Source organism: Opisthocomus hoazin, chromosome 2 (assembly GCF_030867145.1).
Source record: "Opisthocomus hoazin isolate bOpiHoa1 chromosome 2, bOpiHoa1.hap1, whole genome shotgun sequence".
NCBI lineage: Eukaryota > Metazoa > Chordata > Aves > Opisthocomiformes > Opisthocomidae > Opisthocomus > Opisthocomus hoazin.
In genome coordinates, this window is record NC_134415.1 from 124,614,854 (window position 1) to 124,637,606 (window position 22,753).

At 45.1% G+C, this 22,753-nt stretch overlaps 1 protein-coding gene across 5 annotated transcripts in view; it reads left to right on the forward strand.

The window, feature by feature from the left end:
* The window catches only part of EVA1A (eva-1 homolog A, regulator of programmed cell death), a 219,293-nt gene that overhangs the window by 90,355 nt on the left and 106,185 nt on the right, over nt 1-22,753 (forward strand). For all 5 annotated transcript variants that reach the window (XM_075414944.1, XM_009937825.2, XM_075414941.1 and 2 more), the window contains one exon: nt 5,888-6,040. In XM_075414944.1, coding sequence (XP_075271059.1) covers nt 5,888-6,040 — 153 coding nt within the window. The remainder of the gene's footprint in view (nt 1-5,887; nt 6,041-22,753) is intronic.

Consider the following 22,753-nt stretch of genomic DNA (forward strand, 5'->3'; position numbering starts at 1 on the left):
CAGACCTCTGGCATTAATGTATTTCATCATTTTGTTAGACACAAAATCTTGTTAGGAGCTTTTTTTACCTCTAAGGTCTTGCAGAGATTGTGCCAACTGACATTTAGTTTTGAGCTTCCCAATCATGGTCAATCAGAAAATTGTCGTGGACCATGGGTGAAAATGTTCTTAAGACACTGGGTGCATGTATTTACCACAGGTCAATATTGTAGTATTCTTGTACCCATCCTGTAATTACAAAGGGTATTTTTGTTCACTTTATGGTTCGAGAGAGACATTTTTTCCATTAGAAACATTTATAATTGTTTTCCCCCAATTGTTCTAACTATGTTATAATCATGCCATATAATGACCTTTAAAAATGTGTCTAGAAAAGCCTGCAGCTGTTCCCTCCTTGGTTTCTCTCTTCTGAGTTATATGTAAGCCAGTGTCTCTGAAAACAGGCAGTAATAAAAGGGATATTATCCTTAGCAAATATCTTAATCATGGTAAATCTCTGTTGCCCTACAAATGACTGCATGGGGGATTAGAGTTGAGAAAGCCATTTGCTGAATATCACTGCCACCTTTCCTAGGCCATTTAAGCATGTTTAATTTTTCAGGGTGAAACATGAAACCCACTAATACAAATGTTTGCATTTGGACTGAATTATATCCAGACTGTAACGCTTATAGCAGGCTTAGGACCAGATTGTGACTGATCTGTAGGAGGCCAGTTCTTCTTGGGAGAGTGAGAGAGAAAAATGCAGATTCATTCCCAGCCCTGGCTCTCTTATGTCACTTACGCTGCCTTGGTTCTTTCAATATTTATATAAGGCTATTATGGGTTGAAGTACCAGTAAATATATGGATGATGGTTATCTCTGTATTTTTTGTATATCAATCACAGTCCTTACCATCGTCCAATGCCTGGGAGCCGTCAGTGTCTGGATGAAGGAAAGCTGGCTTTCTTTCATCCTGGCTAAGATGAAGGTGGCAATGTTATGAAGCAGACAATATTTTCAGGGACTTGTGTCCTCTGTAACATCACTTTCTATCTGTTAGTTTATCCAGATTGCTATCAGGTTGCCCAGAAACACTGGCAGCATCTGTTCTCCAGTGTCAAACTTAAGGGAACCTTTTGGGAGTCTGAAATACTGTTGTGTATTTCATCCCTTCTTTTTTCACAGAATCACAGAATGTTTGGGGTTGGAAGGGACCTCTGTGGGTCATCTAGTCCAACCCCCCTGCCGAAGCAGGGTCACCCAGAGCAGGCTGCAGAGGACCTTGTCCAGGTGGGTCTTGAATACGGAGCACTGGAACAGGCTGCCCAGGGAGGTTGTGGAGTGTCCTTCTCTGAAGATATTCAAGACCCGCCTGGACAAGGTCCTCTACAACCTACTGTAGGTAACCCTGCTTCGGCAGGAGGGTTGGACTAGATGACCCACAGAGGTCCCTTCCAAACCCTACCATTCTGTGATTCTGTGATTCTGTGAGACTCCACAATCTCATTGGGCAACCTGTTCCAGGGGTTTCCTTCCTTTTAAGAAAGCAGTGTCTTCTGTCTATGCCAGGTAACTGCAGCCTTGAGCAGTCTGTAGTCAGCCAGAGCCGTGGGAACGGGCAGCTCCAATAGGTGTTTTCTAGGGCAGAATTTAGTGACCCTGAGGAGGTGGCATCTGTTTCAGATGGCACAGCCCTCTTACTCCACACCACAGTGTGCCAGGAGCACATCACCCAGAAACTGCACTGGTTCCCAAGGAACACGCGCTCAGATTCACCTCCCCGGTCTAATATCTCGAGCCATCCATCAGGCAGCTTCCCCTGTAAGCCCTGAATGCGACTTCCCAGAGTGGCTGCAAGGGTAAGAACTGTGAATGTGAGAGGCAGAGTTTTGTTGTTAGCTGTCTCATGATGGCTGGGCTGACTTTCAGCAAGGATGTGAATGCTTGTGCATCCCAGTGTCTTTTGGGCTAAATGCTATACTGCTGTGTTTAAATCTCTGTCAAGTTTCCAAATGACAAGCCCTGACTTTGAATGGTCAAAAGAATTTAATAAATATTCTGAGGACCTTCACTGGGTCCACAGGACGTGTGGTTAAGCAATTAGTTATCCTTGTTAATTGGCAGATGTAGCTAATAACACCAGATCGGAAGAGGAAATTGAGTTAGTGCCTTGTAAGAAATAAGACCTTCACAGAGGACCCTGGCACTTGCTCATTAGAGACTTCAAAATTGATCTTTTTCTAAAGTTAATCAACTATTTCATATTTCATCCACTTCAGCCAGTCACAAGCATTTTTACTTTACAGATACTGTTTTATTAACTATATATAGCTTGTCCTGTTGCAGAGTTTTATGCCTCTGTGCTTTTAGCTCGAATCTGTGGTTTTTCCCTAAAGGAAAAAAGTCTACAAAGTTCTATTATCATAGGATCATAGAATCGTTTGGGTTGGAAGGGACCTTAAAGATCATCTCGTTCCACACCCCCTGCCATGGGCAGGGACACCTTCCACTTGACGAGGTTTCTCAAAGCCCCGTCCAACCTGGCCTTGAACACTGCCAGGGAGGGGGCAGCCACAGCTTCTCTGGGCAACCTGGGCCAGGGCCTCACCACCCTCATAGTGAAGAATTTATTTCTTATATCTAATCTACCCTCCTTCAGTTTAAAGACATTACTCCTTGCCCTATCATGACACGCCCTTGTAGAAAGTGTCTCTAGCTCTCTTGTAGGCCCCTTCAGGTACCGGAATTCTGCAGTAAGATCTCCCTGGAGTCTGCTCTTCTCCAGGCTGAACAGCCCCAACTCTCTCAGCCTTTTCTCATAGAAGAGCTGTTTCAGCCCTCTGATCATTTTTGTGCCCCTCCTCTGGACCTGCTTCAACATGTCCACGTCTTTCCAGAACTGGATGCAGGACTCCAGGTGGGGTCTCACCAGAATGGAGCAGATGGACGGAATATTCTCTCTCGACCTGCTGGCCATGCTGCTTTTGATGCAGCCTAGGGTACAGTTGGCCTTCTGGGCTGCGAGCACACATTGCTGGGTCAGGTCCAGCTTTTTGTCCATCAGTACCCCCAAGTCCTGCTCCTCAGGGCTGCTCTCAATCCATTCTCTGCCCTGCCTGTATTTGTGGTTGGGATTGCCACAACCAGATGCAGGACCTTGCACTTGGCCTTGTTGAACTTCATGAAGGTTGCATGAGCCCACCTCTCCAGCCTGACCAGGTCCTGCTGCATGGCATCCCTTCCCTCCAGCGTGTCAACCATGCCACACAGCTTGGTGTCCTCAGCAAACTTGCTGACGGTGCACTCGGTCCCACTGTCCATGTCGCCGACAAAGATGTTCAACAGCGCCTGTCCCAGTACCGACCCCTGAGGAACGCCACTTGTCACCGGTCTCCACCTGGACATTGAGCCATTGACCGCAAGTATTTGAGTGTGACCATCCAGCAGTTCCTTATCCACCTAGTGGTCCATCCATCAAATCTATGTCTCTCCAAGTTAGAGACAAGGATGTTGTGCAGGGCAGTGTCTAAGGCTTTGCTCAAGTCCAGGTAGATACTGTGTTAGGTTTTACATTGTATACCCGGGCTAAAGGTTTGATCCTGTTTCCTTCCCAGCAGAAACAAAAATCCTAAGGGAGACAATTATAGGTGAAGATAACTACCCTAGTATACTCAGTGTATTTTTCAGATGCCTTCATGGAGACTGTGGATGAAACACACAGATAAAAAGATGATTGATTCTTCACAGCTGTATGAGGTTCCTCTCTCCCTGCATACTCTGATGTTGAAAAGAGCATCTATTCCTGATTCCTGTCACTGTTTTACATGCTCAGCTGGTCGTGGTGTTATCCCTATAGGTATTACTGAGGGATGTATGGTCTTCAAACAGATTGTCCCATGAATGAGTTAGGTCTTAATTCTGTCTTCATCTACAGGGATGGATGAGAAAGTCTTTTCCTATTCATTACATATTTTGAAGGTTTGAAAGTTTCACTGCAGTGGGCTAAAAACTAGGATTTTTCAGAGATTTTTGTAAAAGGCTGCAGAGAGAGAAGGAAGATCACATACCAGAATAGTGTCTAGGGTCAAGATTCTCACCTGGACTGTGAGGGTTTGGACCAGGGTTTTCACGCTCCAGGTGGATGCTCTGATCGCCAGGTAGTAAGCTATTTTGAGGTGGGTATTTTTTGGCTTTGAGTAGCAATTTCCATGTTGAGCATGAGGAGTAATTTGTTCTCAGACATTTCTTTTAAATCAGCATGTGCCTGTTTTGCCATAATACGTGTTTTCTCTGTGCAGTTTCTTCTGAGAAAATTAATGTAATGTCGAAATTAGCCCTGCTTTGATGAAGGGTTAAACCAGATGACCTCCTGAGGAGTCTTCCAACCTCAATTCTTCTGTGATTCAACTAAGGTGGAAAATTTCTCTCCAGCTTCAATCGGGAAGAAATTATTCTTGAGCCTATAGTTACAGTACAGTAAAAAATATCACATTATGTGCTTAGCTGCCATGTTGTAGAGATTGAAGTATTAAACTGTAAAGTAATTATTAGCTAGTGTTCTCAGTTATGGAGTGGTTTGATACATATGAACTTTGCAGAAGTCCTGACATATGTATGTGTGTGTACACATATATATATATGTGATGCCAGGCATAGAGAACCAGTGATGTGGAAAAACAAAAGTAATGTCTATGCTAGTAAAAGATACAGGGCCAGGGGCAGCCCCAGGCACTGGCTGATGATTGTTCATGCTGTTTGGTTGTTAGTGTGCTCTGTGGCACAATTTTGACCCGGTACATCTAGGAGCATTTCAGATGAAATGGCTGATGGTGCTTGGGAGGTTACTATGGGTCAGGGACTTTTCTCAGTTTGGATGCTGTTGTGACTAAATTTCTAACGGTAAATAGCATAATCAAGTAGAAGGTCACTCTACAGAGGCTGGGGAGGTTGACGTTATATTCTTGGCTGTGCCTTGGGTTGGCTGGGGTGACCTTAGACATGCCACTTCAATTTTCTTAGTCTCTTTCTTTCACACTTGTAGTTGTCTAGATGTAAAGACTCGGCTCTTCAGAACAGTGTCTACTGTGATGTGTTGACAGACATACATGGGGAGGGCCTGTTCTAGGTTGGGACCTCTAGGGGTTCCCATAATACAAATAATAATAGTAAAGAGAAGGGAATGACATGTGATTTCTTGTGAAATAATTGCCCGGTCTCCTTGACAGATGTAAACTGAGCAACTCTTCTGTATGCACCAGCCTTACAAAAGCAAGAGTGTATTTTGTGTTCTTGGACTGACCATTTCAAGAAAGATTTGGGGAGTAGCTTTGCCCATCTGTATTTGCAACAGGCAAGAGCAGCTTTCATCGTTAACGATTTTGGTATGGCTTCTACTGAATCTGCCAAGGGAGAGCTGCTGTGGAAAAGGCCATTAAGCACAGTTATGTTTGCGTTTGAGCTGCTGTGAGGTAGAATGAATGCTTGGCACATGAAGGGCTGATTTGTGGATGAGAAAGGTGCCCAAAGATGGGCATTTACCTTCTTCTGCCACAGGCTTCTAATGTCACTATGTGGAAATCACTCAATGGCAATGCCGCACTTCTTTGTCTGTAAAATGAAATTGTTAGCTATTTACTGGAACTCACATGTGTTAGGTTAAAATGCGTTCATTAAATGTGCTGATAATGCCAGAGACAGAATGCATAATGCAATTGATTGCTGCTACTCTAGCAAATGCTGTTGTAAGGCTGGGATTTGCTGGCAGCTGATGTGCACCCCTGGGTTTATGCCCAGAATAGCTGCTGCCTCTGACAAACTCACACCATGGGAAGGTGAGAGGGCTCCCTTTGTGCTGAGTGCCTGCCTCTGGATTAGCTGAGTAATTAAGTGTTTGTTTCCTTGCAGATGAATACAAGAGTAAAGTAGCCTGTGAAGACGACAAGCTGAGGCTAAGCTGTAAGAAGAGCATGGTGATAGCCATTTACTCTGCCATCTTTGGGAGGACACAAGGAGGCAGCCTGGAGTGCCCGTACCAAAACCTAGGGATGCCCATGATTGGTAAGCAGGGGAGCGGCTTGACAGGGCCCACTGATCTGGGCAGGGTGATTTCATTTACTGTTGTTACGGTAGTGCTGGAACAGATCCTGACTAGGAGAGGCAGGACGGGCACATGCAGTCTGCCATGGTGGCACTCCTGATGTGTGGTACCTTGTTAACCAGTCATGAGCTTCATTGCGAGCACCAAACTGAGGTTCATCTGGATGCCCTGGGCAAGTTACCAAGCAGCAGATTTTTAGCAAACTCATCCAATTATACACTTCAGTGTCTTGTTCAATTTTCTGTCCTCCTGGCGGTTCATACACTGAGTCTTCGTCTATACTATGGAGGAACATACTATTGGTGGATGTCATGGACCATCTGTGGCCAAGTCAGACATTGACATTGCATTTAAACTTTTACTGAAGTTAAAGCAAAGGGTGAAAATTTATAAACCAAGTTGTTAAGTTGCGTCAAATTATGGTTGATTTACAGTACCTTCAAGTAGCTTGTTTACTCTCAGGCTATCATAGCCTCTTACATTCATGTGTTAAAGATCAATAAATTTCAAAACATTCACTGGAACTGTCTGTTCTTGAGCTATTGTGAAATGACTTTGAATATTTTAGGCTGTGGCAGAGAGAGCAACTGTCCACAGTGCAAAATCCTGTGGTCAGCATTCTTCATCATCCTGCTCTGCAGATGTGAGAGGGTATTAACTGGTTTCCCAAAGGAATTGCTTCCAGAGGGGGAAAGGCTTCAGAGCTGGCTGCACAGGGGAGCTTGAGCTGCTGCCGTTGCCTGTGCTGGTATCTGTTCAGCTGTATCTGGGGATCTTTGGCTTCACAGCTGCTGATCCGGTGCCCCCAAGGAGTTAAATGCTATTCAAATGGAAGCGTGTGAAGTGACTGCTTGGAAATATGATACACAGATGATGGGTGTCAGTAGGAAACCACAGGTGGAATCAGGGCAGTCAGGTTATTTGTGCAGTGTGGTAAGTGCCTTAGCTGTGTAGCTGTGAAAATCTCAGTGCTTGCAGCACAGCTGAGTACTTCAGGGTCTCCTACCCAGTCCCATGGTTCAGATGCATGGCAGGAGAGCCATCATCCTGTAACAAGTTACTTCCCATCTCCTAAGGTGACATATGTCCCTAGGTGTGCTCCTGTTGTCCCCAAGTTGCCAAGGTGCAGAAGCCGAAACATCTGCGTAGCAGGCTAGCCTAGACCTCTTTCATGTGGTGTTTGGGATGGGCTAAGTGTGCGTACGCTGGCTGCTGTGGTGGTTTGGCTGCTGGGTGATACCTTGTCAAGTCAGCAAAACTTGATGAGTTTCTCACGTATACCTGAGCACACCGTTGCTTTGTCCTTGCTGAGAGCAGAAACAGGCACGTACTGGTGGCAAGGTACCTGCTCTTGAATGTTGATGTGAAGCAAAACTCTGTGTCAAGCTGCAAAGGGTAAAGTTTTACTCTTTTCCCAGATGCAAAGTCCCGAAACTTGTACTCACTGAGAACAGGGTATGTGGCACTAGAAAGCAGGGTGGGAGGCAGTGGAGCTGGGAGAGCAAAGCTATGGGTCAGAGAACAAGCAGTGAGGTGTGACAGCAGGGCTGCACGTGCCATACCATCTATACCACTTGTGTGCCCTGTTGTTTTCAAACTGGCCTTGTCATCTCTACAGATTGGGATGTTTTCCCAAGCAAATAAGGTATTGGATCCTAGAGTGTAGCATGCAGTCTGCTGCTGGGACAAGGCAGAGCCTTCCTCCAGTGTCAGCTCTTAAATGAAACCAGTTACAAGAGCAGGCTCAGTACAAGACAATGTAATGCCAAGCTAGCAGTGGAAATCATGGAATCATAGAATCATTAACATTGGAAAAGACCTCTAAGATCATCAAGTCCAAACGTCCACCCAACACCACCATGCCTGCTAAACCAAGTCCTGTAGTGCCACATCTACACTTTTTCTGAGCACCTCCAGGGATGGTGATTCCAGCACTTCCCTGGGCAGTCTGTTCCAATGCCTGACCACTCTTTCAGTAAAGAATTTTTTCCTAATATCCAATCTAAACATCCCTTGACACAACTTGAGGCCATTTCCCCTCACACTGAAGTCCAGTGCAAGGTTTTCAGCTGTGAACTGATGCTGAGTTGTTGGACAGGAGCAAATATCTGGAGTTACTGGTGTCTGAGGTATCTGTTAAGTCAGCCTGGTGCTGCTGGGATGCCTGCATAACAGCAAAGTGAGAGTGGGAAGTGTCTCTAGGACAGCATCTGGCTGCATGCCTGCAGGGCTGGGGATGAGAGGTGAGGCCCTCACCATGGAGCAATGCCTTCCCCAGTTTTGGGCACTGTATGTGTAGGGTGAAAGACACACTGTATAGCTGTTGGTGCTGAAGGACCCCTGCGTGCTCAAATCCCGAGGGGAGGGGGGTGGTGTGTGAGCTTAACTAAAAAAAAATGTGAGCGAGCAGGTGGTCTTTCAACTCACCATGCTCCTTTCCCCAAATCCCAGCTAGATTTGAGAGTGTTTGTCCATGTCTGCTGGTGTGTTCAGCAACAGCTCGCTGATCCCCTTGGCGTGACGCTGCCAGTGCTACAGGCAGTCTCTGCTGCTCGTGAGCTTCCCTTCACCTGTTTGTGCGAGCTGACCCGGCGGGACAGAGCCCTAGTGGTGCGGGAAAGGGAAGGTGAGTGGTGGCTGTGGTTATCGCTCCTCTCTTGGCCCCACAGGAGAAACCAGTGTGGGATCCATTTGCAACCCAAATCAGCGAAAAGCATTCGCAATGTGCTTCCCCATGGCATGCTGCAAGAAACAATAGTCCTGCACAGATGTGCAGTGCTGAAGTGAGGGAGTTGTGCTCCCAGCTGCCACTTGCAATCGTGGGAGCGGCGCACAGTCCCCCAACCTGCTCCAGGAATCGTACTCCTGTCACGGGCCTGCCTAGCCCAGCAGGTAACTCTGTTCCTCCAAGAGTGGGTGAAAACATCATGGCTTATAAATCAAAGCTTTTTCTAGCTAGAGAACATTTCCCTGCACGTTTCCACAGCCGTGCGATAGGAGGGGGCTGCTCCATGACAGCCTTTGATCCCAGACGTTCACAGCGGGCTGATCTTACAAATATGACCGTATGAGTCAGACTTCGTGGCAGCATCCAGTTCCCGTAAGGCACAGCCCAGCTATGTTCTGCGTATGGAAGATTTATTCTGTTTTAATTTCATGGCACTAATGATTTGTGTCAAGTCTAAGCCTTGGCAAAGGGCCTTTTCCTGGGAAGTAGGTCCTGGAGAAGTTTGCAGTGATTATTTTTATCCAGGCAACATGAGTTACTTGATGAGTGAAGAACTCATACTTACCCAAAAGGTGGTGGGGAAGGGAACTTTTTCTTCCTCTCCTACCGAAAAACAGTTCGGAAAATTTTATTTCATTTTTTCTGTGAACAAAATGCGCATTTGGGTTGAATTTAGAAATCTGCACCTTCTACAGATGAGGCTTTTAGAGAACTGAGGTGTAAGATGGGGAGCAGGGGTGGCCTAACAGAGCATTGTATTTATTTCTGACTCTGCTATAAGGTAAGGGAACAAATAATTTGTTATGTTTCTGCCTTGAAAAGCAAGACCTTGTACTCCTGTAGGAGTGCTGAGGAGATAAAAGTCCTCTAATGGTGAATTTCTTGGATTCTGCAGAGGCATGAGATGCGTTAGGTGCTCAGGTGGAGGGATCTGAGGTGTCGTGATGTTGCAGCCCCTTAACACCTGCATACCCCAGCCATCGTTGTGCTGCTTTTGGGTGATGCAAGATCCCCAAGTCAGGCTTCACACACTGTGCCATCCCAGTTGCACGCTTTCCCTCTGTCTAACATCTGTGCGAAAGTGCGTAGCATCTGCGAGGGGGAAAGTTATTGTGAAGAACTCCATCCTATCCCTGTCACGTTAAAGAGAAAATCTGCCGGGATCCTCTTCTAACTGGAAACATGCTGAAAATTGTGTCTCTGACCCTAGTGGGAAACTCCTGCAAACAGCTGGACCCCTCCTTGAACGCCTTGGGAACTCTGAAAAGCTCCTAAAGGAATTTGACCTTATTTATAACTCTCTTAATAAAGCCTCTGCTTTGCTGCCAGCATATGCAGAGAGAATACACAGAGCATAGGGAGGTCTCTGGGGAAAGGGTTGTTTGCAAGCAACAAACCATTAATATCCCTCAGCCCAGTGAGCCCTTTGCCCCGTTATCATGCTGTTTGCAGCTGCCTCTGCCTGCATCTCTGAGTGACTTGTTTACACCAAGAGAAGACGGTTTAAATAATTAGCCTTTTCTGCTTGTATCTGAGTGCAAGGTAATGATCTAATTAGGAGTCTGAGGAGGAAGAACTTGGATGTAAAACAATTACCCTTTTTATTGTTTAGTGGAGCGATATTCTTGATCATATTCAAGGCACCAGACATGTTCACATCTACATTTTTATGGTAGCTACACCCCTGAACCACAGGGAGTGAGATGGACGTGTTCAGCTGACCTCTAGCATCAGGATCCAGGTCTCCTTCTCAATCACCCGGTCTCTCTCCATCATGGACACAAAGAGCGCACAGCAACTTAACTCCGCATCTGGGTAGAAGGAATCTGGGCTTGGTTTCAGAGTCAGTGCAAGACTGTGGGAACTCTGGCTCCAAAGCCCAGCTTTGGGTCGTGGTGTGCCGGGTAAGCTGAGTAGTCTGTTGAGAATGAAGTGTCCCTGTCACTGAACATACTAGTGCTCTCCTGTGCCACTGTAGAGGGAAAATGGATGTGTTTACACAGCCAAGGAAACTCAGATGGTCAGCGGTGCGCCCTAACCCACTGGGTCTGATAACAAAAGAGCAGAGGAATGAGTTTAGCAAAGGAGCTTGTGCTTTACGTGCTCATTGCCTGGCATTTTTCATTTTAATGCAGTGACAGAAGGTGATCCAACACAGTTTATTTTGATTTCCTCCTTTTAATGCAGAAGTATATATGACTTGAACCAGAGCCTTCACAATCCCTCATATAAATGTTTATTGCACCATATAAATAATGGACCCTTCTAGTTTGTTTATCTGTGATCAGATCTAGCATGTGAATAAGTATGAAATACATGCAGTAAAAAAAATATCCATTGTATTCCGTGGTACATGTTTCTGTTCTTGCCAATGCAAGAGCTGGTTTTAAGAGACTGCTGCTCCTCCAGCCGTGCATTTCTGGCTCTCTTCCGCTTCACCATCCGTGACCGTTTTCCAGCCTGCGTTTCCATCAGTATGCGTTTGTGGCTGTGTTCTCATCTTGGTCTTCAGTGAAATACTTAAAAACAAAAGGTCTCCAAACTATGGAGCTGGAGTGATGAGGGGCAGTAACCTCTGGTACTGATGGGGGAAGCAGCGGGGACCGGGGCGGCCGGGGGAGGCAGGGTATCCGCTGAAATCTGTGCTGATCAGATAACGCCATGCAGCGCGGCTGTCTTTCAGCGGATCCGAGTGGCTGCACCCTGATTTCACCGTACGGGAGATGACGGCCTTTAAAGCGTCTGCACGGCTGTGTTTGTGGGGTGGGCAGCAGAGGTGGGAGGGAGTCAGGCCGTGTCTTCCTTCTCTAATGTGTACATCAGGCTTCCAGAGCATGCCTGTCTGTAGGTGTGACTGTGTATATTTGATTTACATTCGGTGCAGCAACTACTTTATTAAGTGTATAGCTCATGATTGAGAACATATTTCTAGAGGCCAGTCTGTTTGTATGTAATAAAACCCACAAGTATCCAAGCTTGAAGGCTAAATAAGTATCAGTTGCTGTTTAATTCACATATAATACCTTACTAAATTTAAATTGAAAAAAAATTCCCATTTAGAACACAAAATTAAAGTGGGACAAAGCCTGCTTTCAGAAAGTTGTTTTTCAATTTTAGATACTTTGCGTGTTTCACTTTTTGTCTCAAAACACCAGGAGGCAATTAAAAATCACTTTACAGCTGTTTCTAGAAAACTCAAACTATTGTTGTGTTCCACAGAGTAGTAAAAAATGATTTATATAAAGTTGTTTTTATATGCACACAATTGATATTTTTTTTTAAAAATGAAACATTCCATTCAAATTTGCTTCTGGGCAAGATCTTTCTTAAAGCTGAGGTTCAACTTGGTTTTAAAAAAGTTGTTTACAGTGCAGTATGACCCCATGCAGTGGTTGTAAATAGAAATCCTGAAAGTAGTAATTTGAATAGCACTAGCAGGTTCTGTGATGATGTTGGTGTGATGTTTGAGGAAGTAAAGTAGGTATTTGTATCAGTAGTATCAACTTCTTTAGTAGCTGATCTTATAAAAATGCCTCTTGCCCAATTACTAGTTAAAAGCAAATCCAGAATATGATCCCAATAATAAACAGACAGAATTTAAGAGATTTCAATCTGTAGCTTCTCACTTTATTTCCATGGAGTTACTCTGTGAATGAAAACCAGTGTAACTTGTTCAGAACTGATAAATTTCCTCTTAAAATAATTCAGATGTCACTCAAGAATATAACAAAATTATCATGATGGTGAATGCTGAGCCTGGGAGACAAAGGTAATGTGAAACCTGTGAGGCTGCAAGCACGCTGCCTGTATTTTAGGAAACAAGAGCAAGAAGAGACTTGCAGATTGTGTCAGCTGGGTAATCTCTTAAAACCAGCGGGCCAGTCCCACAGCTTCCAAAGTTCAAATCTTGCTTCAGCCTAGGTCTGGGCGCTTGTTGAAGTATACCCATGTTCAGGAAAATAGTTCTGTTGGGCTGTAATGAACAGTAAGGACAGATGAAACCAGGGACTTGACAGAGCAGTAGATGCACTGAATGCACCATCCCCATCTTCTGCGGAGTGAAGCAAAAGCTGTTAGCTTCTTTGCTTTTTATCTCGAATGCCTTACAGCCCACAATCAACTCTTCTCTGTTGCAAATTAAATAATAAAATTTCATTGTCATTGCCAGACCAAAACTTCTTTGTTCTCTGAGATTTCTTGGAGCCGAATTTAAAGCTGTCCTCAGATTCTCACTTTAGCCCCCAAACCTGCAAAATGTTATTAATTTGCTCAACTTTACACACTCTGAGTCAGTCTCTGTGAAACTGGAGCCTCATATATTTTTATATGAGTTCTGGTTCCGGACACAGGGGTGATAAGATGATTTTAGTTCAGGTTAATAACCTAAATATTTCTAAACGTAACTATAGCCTTTGTAATTAAACCTGCAATCGATCCTTCAGTTGCAGTCTCTAGATGTAATTAGTTTCTTTTAAGATCATTTTCTCTTTTCTGGCCTACTGCTGAAGTTTCCAAAGTTTTATGAAGTGTGTGGTGAGTAGTTTTTCTTTCTCTTTCACTAAAATGTGCTTTTTAATGTAAAGCTGGCCTTCTCTGCACGTCCTTCTAATGTTTGGACGTAGATTTCTTTTTTAGCCAGCTGTTTTCAGTGACATTGTGCAACACATAGAAGCTATATCCATCTGCACCAACATGAAGTTCCCGGCTGTCATTTGTAATAACTATGACGGCAATTTATACCAGAAACCCAGCTCAACATGGTACCGAAGTACCTGGTGCTTCCAAAGCAAAAACCAGACAGAAAGTCCCTCAAAATTAAAAGCTCTCAGAAAAAGAACCAGCATGCTGCGACTGATGCTGTTGTGGGGGAGGTAGACTCTCCTTGGCCTCAGAGTGGACTGTGAGATGTTGGAGTATCTCTCTCACTCTGTTCTGCACAGCATCAGGTAGTGCCACAGCCAGGGAGCAGGGACCTGGCAAACCAGAGCTAACGTGAGGGCCAAAGCCCCAGTGATACTTCTCCACCGGTCCTGACTGCAAACCCTTGTCCACAGCCCAGTGGTTTGTCAAACAAAAATTCTCCCAAGCCCATTTACAGCTCAGAAATGCTTTTAACAATCTCTTCTAATGAATTATTTGCTTTTATTTCCCTGCTTGAAGAGGGTTTCTTGTGCTTGGAGCAGAATGATTGTGCAGGTTTTCTGAAGCCTGTTCTGTTCTGGCTCCCAAACCAGCAGCCTTTTAATTGTTCTGGATCTGTGCTCCTGGGCTTTCCTCTTTACATATCTGCTTCTGCATCTTTTCTTGTATAAGGGTAGTCTTTCTTTTTCATTGGTTTGTCTTCATGTTGGATGGTTTTGAGGGCTAAGTGCCTGTAGTTTGGTTTTCTCCCTCTTGTCTTCCACGCTCCCTGTGGTTCTAAACCCAACTCACTTCTTGTGTCCTCTAGAGAGGCTTGTGTGCCACAGCAAGGAAAAGAAATTCAGCGTATTTCTGTTGCCCCCCATCTGAAACCCTGTCACAGTGCTACACTGATAAATTACCTTTTCAGGCTGCTTACTGTAGAGAGAAAATGGACAAAGCCCATCTTTATTGTCTGTCTTCTGCACTGGCTTTTAAAAAGAACATCAACCTTAATGGGTATGGGCTGAGCTGAAAATGCCTGGGATTTGATATACTGCACGTGGTGCAGACTGGCTCATCAATACTCTACGAAGATATCCTTCACAGGCTGCTAAGATGGCTAATGTTGGTGAATTTAGCAGCTGAGGCAGAGAATCGGACACCTCCAGCAGCTGTTGCTTTATGCTGAACTTTGTATCAACCACAGCTGATAGACCATCTTTACAATAAATGAGAAACTGTCCAAGAGCAGGAGATCTTCCTTCCCTCCTGTTTGTCATAGAGATTATCCTGCAGAATGAGGCAGTTTTGAGTCACTCCTAGGTAAAATATGAAGGAATTTAGGCATCTGCCTCACCTGCAAGACTGGAGTTGTTTTCTCCCTGCTTATGTTCTTCCTGCCCTTCCGTGGAAGTTTGCTTTCTCTTTTGGCAGATGAGTAGAAAACCACAGCACTGACTCAAGCATCTGTCAGCTTTCTTTGCAGGAACTAAACTTCTCGTAGTTAATTGACTCCCCCATCATCCATCTTTCATTCTGTCCTCCCTACTTCATAGCTCTCAGCAAGTAACTTTTCCTGTTTTATTCTTTAGCAAGAACTTGTGCTGCATGTTTTGGAGAGAAATCCTGCCCTCTGATGGGAGGAGTTTCCTCCTAGAGCTGTCACATGTTTGTAAATGACTTCCCTCAAGGCAAGACTTATTTTAGCTCGTTCCTTCCACTTGCTCCTCAAAAGGTAGCACAGAAAGCTAGGACTCTGCTGACTGTTTTAATTCTGGATGCAAGTCTGCTCCTGATGCCTTTAAACTGAGCCAAAGTGTGCCACAGAATTTGTCTCTTGATCATGCACCACCAGTCCTGTTCCAGTTCCTAATCACTTGCCTCACACTGCTGGAAATCGTATTGTAGGCAGTGATTCTATTTCTGAAGTTTTTAATTACAGCCAGTCATTTTGTCCTTTTGATACTTCAAGTTCTGATATTTTGTGCATTGAAAAAGTAGACTAACTGCTCCAACTCAGAAAGTGCATCCTCTGATGAGTGGATGGAGTATTCTTCTCAGGCTCTATTTTCCTTTAGTGCACCCGTGTTGATATTGGCGTGTGCTCCTTGCCTTGCTGCCTTTCCAGATCCATGGACAGCCTATGGAAAACCACTACTCGACAGCCTTACAGCATGCTGACATATCCAAACGCTCAGGTGTACGTGGTCCTGCTTGCTCTGGACAGCCTGCCTTATCTGCACGGGAACCTGCCTTTGCAGGCTCAACATGGATGTGGCAGATGAGTGTGATCGCGAGGTTAACTGATGCACAGATGTTCTTGAGCATCAGGCATATGCCCAACTGCACTGTGGGATTAATCACCCATCTCAATACTAAGTGTCTGAATCTGTTTGTGGATCCATCTGTGATGACCGCTGCCTTGGAAGAGGCTCCTGTCTCCACCAGAGCATCTAAAAGATACCATAATGCAAAAATTAAACTGTTTGGAGACTTTCTTTTGAACCCAGATAGGTTTTTCAATCAAAAGTAGCAACGTATGACTTGGATTTCAGATTTGGATGTGTCACCCTTACTGGAGAAAAACAAGTAATGGTGAGTAACCAAAGTAACGGATGTGATTAATAGGCATTGGCTCCAATTTCTTTTCTTCACCAGGAAGAGGTAATAAAGAAATAGTCATGCTGGGAAGCAGCCTTAAACTGACTAAAACCCATTCATTGTGGTGAGCTCGATGATATGAACATTACATCACTGAGTTTTAGAGCCAATGCGGTCTGCAAGCTGCAGCTGGTAAAATCCTCCAGCGTGGCTTTGTTGCCATCTGATTTGGGTTTTTACCCTGTCAGAGACTGGACTGATGAAGACAGTAGATCAGGCAGTATGATCATACTAAATGCAACTGGTAAGATGAATTACCTACTGTGGGCTTAGACTAAGAGTTGTGAAATGAAATGGGCTAGCAGTCTGCGTTTGTGGAGTGATCCTGCAAAAGAGAATTCACCTTGCAGCAGGAGCAAGGCTGGAGGGACGTGCAACTTGTAGAAAGTGGGGCCAGGAGTAAAGACGATAAAGCAAGCTGATCCCACTCTCCCCTAAACCCAAACTTTAGTTTAAAATACCATACTCCAAAAGCACAGCTGATATCTTTAAACACTTTCACATGTGGAAGTTTCAGCGTAGCCAGGATTCATATTTGCTCTTCGGCAGTGTCCTGAAGCAATATAAGACTAATGAAAGCTGAGGGTAACTCTGGCCCAGCCTGTGTAAGTGGGCTCTCTATCATCAGGTCTTAAAGTGGTTTTTATTGCTCTCCTGTGGGATTTGAGCTTTGTGGGCTTTAAAAGGTTCTTGGCAGGGGCCTGCCTCTGCTTAGCAGTACTAACCTCAGACTTAGTGATATGGTGTTGGCATTTGTGAGTGTCCTTCCCTGTATCTCTGACACATGGGATCACTTGCCTGTCACCGATGTCAGGATGGTATTTCATATACCATCTGCAGTTTGTGTATAGCAAGCAAACAAGCAGTAAAAGAAAGGAGATGTTGCCCTGAATGAACATGCCATCTGGTGCAATAAGAGTGCCACATCTAATTTTCCACTTCTGAAGACATGGAAAATGTGAATTTGGCCTGCTGAAGGGGACTATAGCCCAACTCAGCTCTACTACGTTGCTGGGTTTGGCTTCCCTGCATCTTTTTGAGAGGCTAACTGCGTGGTTTATGAGTAAGAGAGCCTCTGTTTTCTTGCCTCTCTGAGCTCTGGGAACGGGCACCTGGAGGTGAAGACTTCTGACCTGGAATGACCTCCTGAACAGGTACCAATACACTTGGAGATCTCACTTTAACCCAGCTCCCTAAGGATTTGTTTACATTTGGGAGTCAAATTACCTACATGCACTTCATAACAGCCAACAGGAGTGATGTTGATGATTTTTATACTCCTGAGACATGGGGGTAAAAGAAAACACCATGTTGTCAGTTCTAGAGCTCTGAATGACATGGTGGTGACTGTGATTTGTGAGGGTGCTGTAGCATCATCTGTCACTCAGCCATCTCTCAGATGTGTTATTGGCATCTTCAGTGCTACTTAGGGAGGGGATAAAGATACTTGAATATGACATTTTGGCATCCAGCTAAATGACCTTCTTATCACAAAATCATTTGAAGTGTATAAGGGAGATGGTCCCATTTGGAGGTTTTGATTGCTGCTCTTACATTTTTCAGTTCAATGTGTTATGTGGAGGACAAACACATTGACGGATCAAAAAAACCAAGAGGGGAGACCAAGCTAATTTCAGTATCAGTGTAGTCCTCTCTCAAAGTACTGCTGGCTATTTGCCCTGGCGTTTGTGGGAATGCACAAGGCATTTGTGCTTACAAATTGTGTGGAGGGAAAATGAGGGAAAATTCCCTGCTGTGACCAAGAGGAAGTCTTTGAAGTGAATACTTTGTAAAATTTTGTCCATAGAGCCAACTTCTTTTTTTCAGGGCTGGAAGAATATGATTGATTCCAAGAGAATGGCTCAGGCCTTACCATGGGGAAAATGAGAAGAGTATTTGGAGTTACCACGTGGGAGCCTGGTGTCAGTAGAGTTTAGCTGGATCTTGTAACTTGGGTACCTCAGATGACTTTCTGCCACTCCTGCATTCACCAGATTTTGGTGCTCATTAAGGTTTGGAGGTCAGTGGCAACAGTAAAGACTTGCCTAAATTGTGGCTGTTTGCTACAAGAGCCAGTGAAATGGCTTCAAGAAGCCTCCACAGTACTATGTTGAAGTCAAACTGGCAGCCACTTACAAGCAGTCAGAGATCAGTATTAGTTAACGTCTTCAGTAATGACTTGGATAACTGGACGGAGTTTGTAGGTGGTACCACATTGGACAGAACAGTTGTTACATCAGGGGGTAGGGATCTTGAGAAACCTCGAGGAACCTCAGTGAGCTGGAGAAACCTTATGGAAACTTGTGAAATTCAACAAAGGCAAGCACAGGGTTCTGCACCTGAATAACCCTTTGCAAAGTAGAGGCTAGGGACCAGCTGGCTAGAAAGCAACTCTGCAAAAAAAGCACCAGTGGGTCTTGGGGGACAAGAAGCTGAATGTGAGTCAGCAGTGTGGTCTTGTGGCAATGGTGGCTAAGGGGATACTGGACTTTATTCGTAAGACTATTGCAAGCATGTCAAAGAGAGGCTCCACTTGGCATTCGAGTACTCAATTGGAGTACTGGGTGTCCAGTTTGGGGGTCCCCAAGTAAGGAGATATTTTGAAAAATTGGAGCAAGTCCAGTGAAGGGCCACCTAGCTGGTCAGGGGGCTGAAGCACACAGCATATAGGGAAATGTTGAGGTACCTGGGTTTTTCTGCTGCCTAATAGGTGGCTTTACAGAAGACTGTTCTTGGAAATACACAATAAAAAACCAAACAAACACCAAAAGCAATGAACACAAGTTGCAGCAATGGAAATCTAATTAGATAGAAGGGAAAAATTCTTCACCTGGAGAGTGGTTTAGCCCTGGAACAGGTGCCCAAGGAGTTTGGGGAATATTTATTTGTGGAGATTTTCAAAACTTGCCTGGGCAAGTATCTGAGCAACCTGATGTAACATCAAAACTGGCTGTGCTTTGAGCAGGAGATTGGACTGGATAGGCTCCAGATATTGCTTCCAACTAAATTAGTGTAGGGTTTATGTGCTGCAGTCCCAACAGGTGACTTTTGTCCTGGATATATTTTCAATATTAAGGTTTGCATAAAGTTCATGTAAAAGAGGCTTTTAAATTCTCAGTGCCTTAATTTCTATGCTAGGGGATTTCATCCCCATCTGTAATTGAAGCATATTGAGTCTCTTCTGCTTTTCTGCTCATTTTAGTTAGTGCACGTTGAGCTGGAGCAGTTGGAGGGTTGAGGATTTCACTACTGATATTTGTGAATATAGAGACCTGGTCTGTGCCCAAAGAAGCGGGGTATCGAAGGGTACATGTATGATGGTGAACTAGCAGTACCAGAGCCTGGGCACAGATACTGGAAATAGATCTTCTGTACTGTTAAAATGTAGCATGGTCCATGGCATGGTTCATTGCCTTGGCCCAGATAACACTCTCCTAGGCAGTGCAAAAGGTGCTTTGAGTTTGGTTATAGGATAGGGACTGGGTATCACCACTCTGTTTTGGCAGGTAAGAGGGTTTAATACCATGGTTGTGGGCTGTTCCACCACCGTTAGCCTCAGGGCCAGGGAATGGGCCAGGGTAAGTTTTCATTTGCCAGTGAACGTGTAGCCGAACAGTGTAGGCTGGACCTGGGCACTGTCAAAATACAAGTAGTGATTGCAGTGTTAGGACCTGCTGTGGCAGGTGGAGCTACAAAGAAGAGGTGGTGTATCTAGGGCTACATGGAAGAGGCTCTTTTAACTCAAGCTCCTTCTGCATGTGTAGTGGTGAAGGGGCTAGAGCAGGGTCCAACGGCTGCCTGTGGGCAGTATGGCATGTTGTTTTCAGTGGGTATCATGGGCAAGTCTGTCCTCTCCTGGGGAAAAAAGATGCAGCTACTACCTGATACAGGCAGCATCAGGATTGTGCTCACCTACCATGTACACATCAGCTACTCTGTTCTGAATACAGTGGGAGAGCGCCTGCTGCCTGGCCCTGTGACTGGTTGACCTCATGTCCATGCAACTAAACTTTCTACCACGTACTTCTGCTCCTTTACTTTCCACCCAGAATATCTGTGGGGATATTCTGCAAGTTGATGACTGGGACTAGCCCTGTTACATCTCAGACTATATTACATGTTTGGGGTAATGCTAGTTGGTAAAATTATTATAAGGAACAATGTAACACTTAAACAAGAAGGATAATGATGTTTCTGGATTTGAGCCTTCTTTTGTTTCCTAGTGCAGACGATGCTGCTGAAGTCACAGAATCACAGAATCACAGAATGGTAGGGGTTGGAAGGGACCTCTGTGGGTCATCTAGTCGAACCCCCCTGCCAAAGGAGGATCACCCAGAGCAGTCTGCACAGGACCTTGTCCAGGTGGGTCTTGAATATCTCCAGAGAAGGAGACTCCACAACCTCCCTGGGCAGCCTGTTCCAGTGCTCTGTCACCCTCAAAGTGAAGAAGTTCCCTCGCAGCCTTCTCTTCTTGAGGCTAAACAAGCCCAGCTCCTTCAGCCTGTCCTCATAGGACAGATGCTCCAGTCCCCTCATCATCCTCGTAGCCCTCTGCGGGACTCTCTCCAGTAGCTCCTCATCTTTCTTGAACTGGGGAGCCCAGAACTGGACACAGTACTCCAGATGGAGCCTCACTAGGACAGAGTAGAGGGGGAGGAGAACCTCCCTTGACACAGTCCTCTTGATACACCCCAGGATGCCATTGGCCTTCTTGGCAGCCAGGGCACACTGCTGGCTCATGGTCAACTTGTCATCCAGCAGGACACCCAGGTCCCTCTCCGCAGAGGAGCTCTCCAGCAGGTCCGTCCCAAGCCAGTACTGGTGCATGGGATTGTTCCTCCGCAGGTGTAGGACCCTGCACTTGCCCTTGTTGAACCTCATCATGTTCCTCTCTGTCCAACTTTCCAGCCTGTCCAGGTCTCACTGAATGGCAGCACAGTCTTCTGGTGTATCCACCACTCCTCCCAGTATTGTATCATCAGCAAACTTGCTAAGGGTGCACTCTAACTCTTCATCCAGGTCATTGATGAAGAAGTTAAAAAGGACTGGGCCCACTACTGACCCCGGGGGGACACCACTAGTTACAGGTCAATACAGGTGGAGACCGTAGGCTTCTCAGAACTGCACGGGAGGAAGGAGGTCATCAATACCTATGAGTAGTGATGGCTAGAAAAGCTGGTGATGTTAGTGTGAGGGTAGATGACAGATTAAACTCCTAGAAGTGTTTTCAGTGTGCTGAGTCTACACATCTGGTACCTGAAGAGTCAGTCCAGTTTGTTAAGGTGGAGTGCAGAGTCTGTAGTTTGTTACCACACATTCCTACATGGGGAGCATCCCAAAGGCTGACCACCTCTGGTGAAAATGTATGCAAAAGACTTGTCATGCCTCTCACAGGACCAGCAATGGGTAATTCCTCACCCTCTCACGGAGGCAGTGTACTCCTGTGCCGGGGTCAAGGCCCCTGTGCAGACAGCCATGGGATGCTGTCTGTTTTGCGTGAGAACAATAACAAATAAAAAGAATAGGCGCTCTCCGAGAAATCCTATGCAGTGCTTAGACTTGATGAGTTTCTCTAACTGAACATTCGACAAAAAGACAATAAATCAGGATTGCTGCATGCCAGATGTTTCCACTGGAACCTCTGATACTTGTTGGATCAAAAATCCCCTAAGGAAGTTTGGGTGGTTCTGTATGAAAATACTCACATGGGGCCCTGTTCTTTTGTCATATGCAGCATGTGAAATAAAATGCTGCCTTTGGGTTGAGAAAAAAGACATGTTGCCCTCTAGGCTTAGTTTTCTGTGGCTTTCCTGTGTCTCTCATGGTTTTTGTTGTTGTGCTGGTTCTAGCATTCAGTACCTTTCGGCGTTCATTTTCCTTTTCTCTGCCTCCTGATTAGGGACCACAAGGGGTTTGTATTCCTTTTTCTGTAGCTTTCCTGTTGCTTTTAGCAACAGCTTGATACTGAAGAAATGTCTTCTTGTCAGCTTCCTCTTGTGCTTGGCCCTGGCTGGGCAGCGAAAGCAAACTGTCAGTCTAGCACTTAAAAAAAGTTTAAGAGTTTTTCTGTACAAATCATTTTCACCTTAGCTGGGAGAACAGACACAAATCATCTGATAGAAAATAAAACTTGGGAAAATATTTACTTCTGGAGCTTTCAATTTTCTAAATTCCTGATATGACAAATGTTTCTGCTTGCATGGAATAAACACACTTAATAGAATATTTCTACTTAGATGGTAACATTATCATTATTTGACCTCATAGTAACCCTCAGTAGACTCAGAAATACAACATCTTCAAAGAGGAGACAGGGACACTGGTCTTCTCTGTCTGCAGGAGGGGGCCAGAGATGGTGACTTGACACAACTCTCTTGGACATAACAAAGGCTAAAAAAGCCTACCCAAACTCACCCTATCTCTTCCTCTCAGAATGAAACAAGCTGTATTAGGTTTGCATGGCAAGATTTTGGTAGTGGGGAGGCTACAGGGGTGGCTTCTGTGAGAAGCTTCAAGAAGCTTCCCCCATGTCCAACAGAGCCAATGCCAGCCAGCTCCAAGATGGACCCACTGCTGGCCAAGGCCAAGCCATCAGTGATGGTGCTAGTGCCTTTGTGATAGCATATTTAAATAGGGAAATAAACCTGAAGCATGAGAAAAG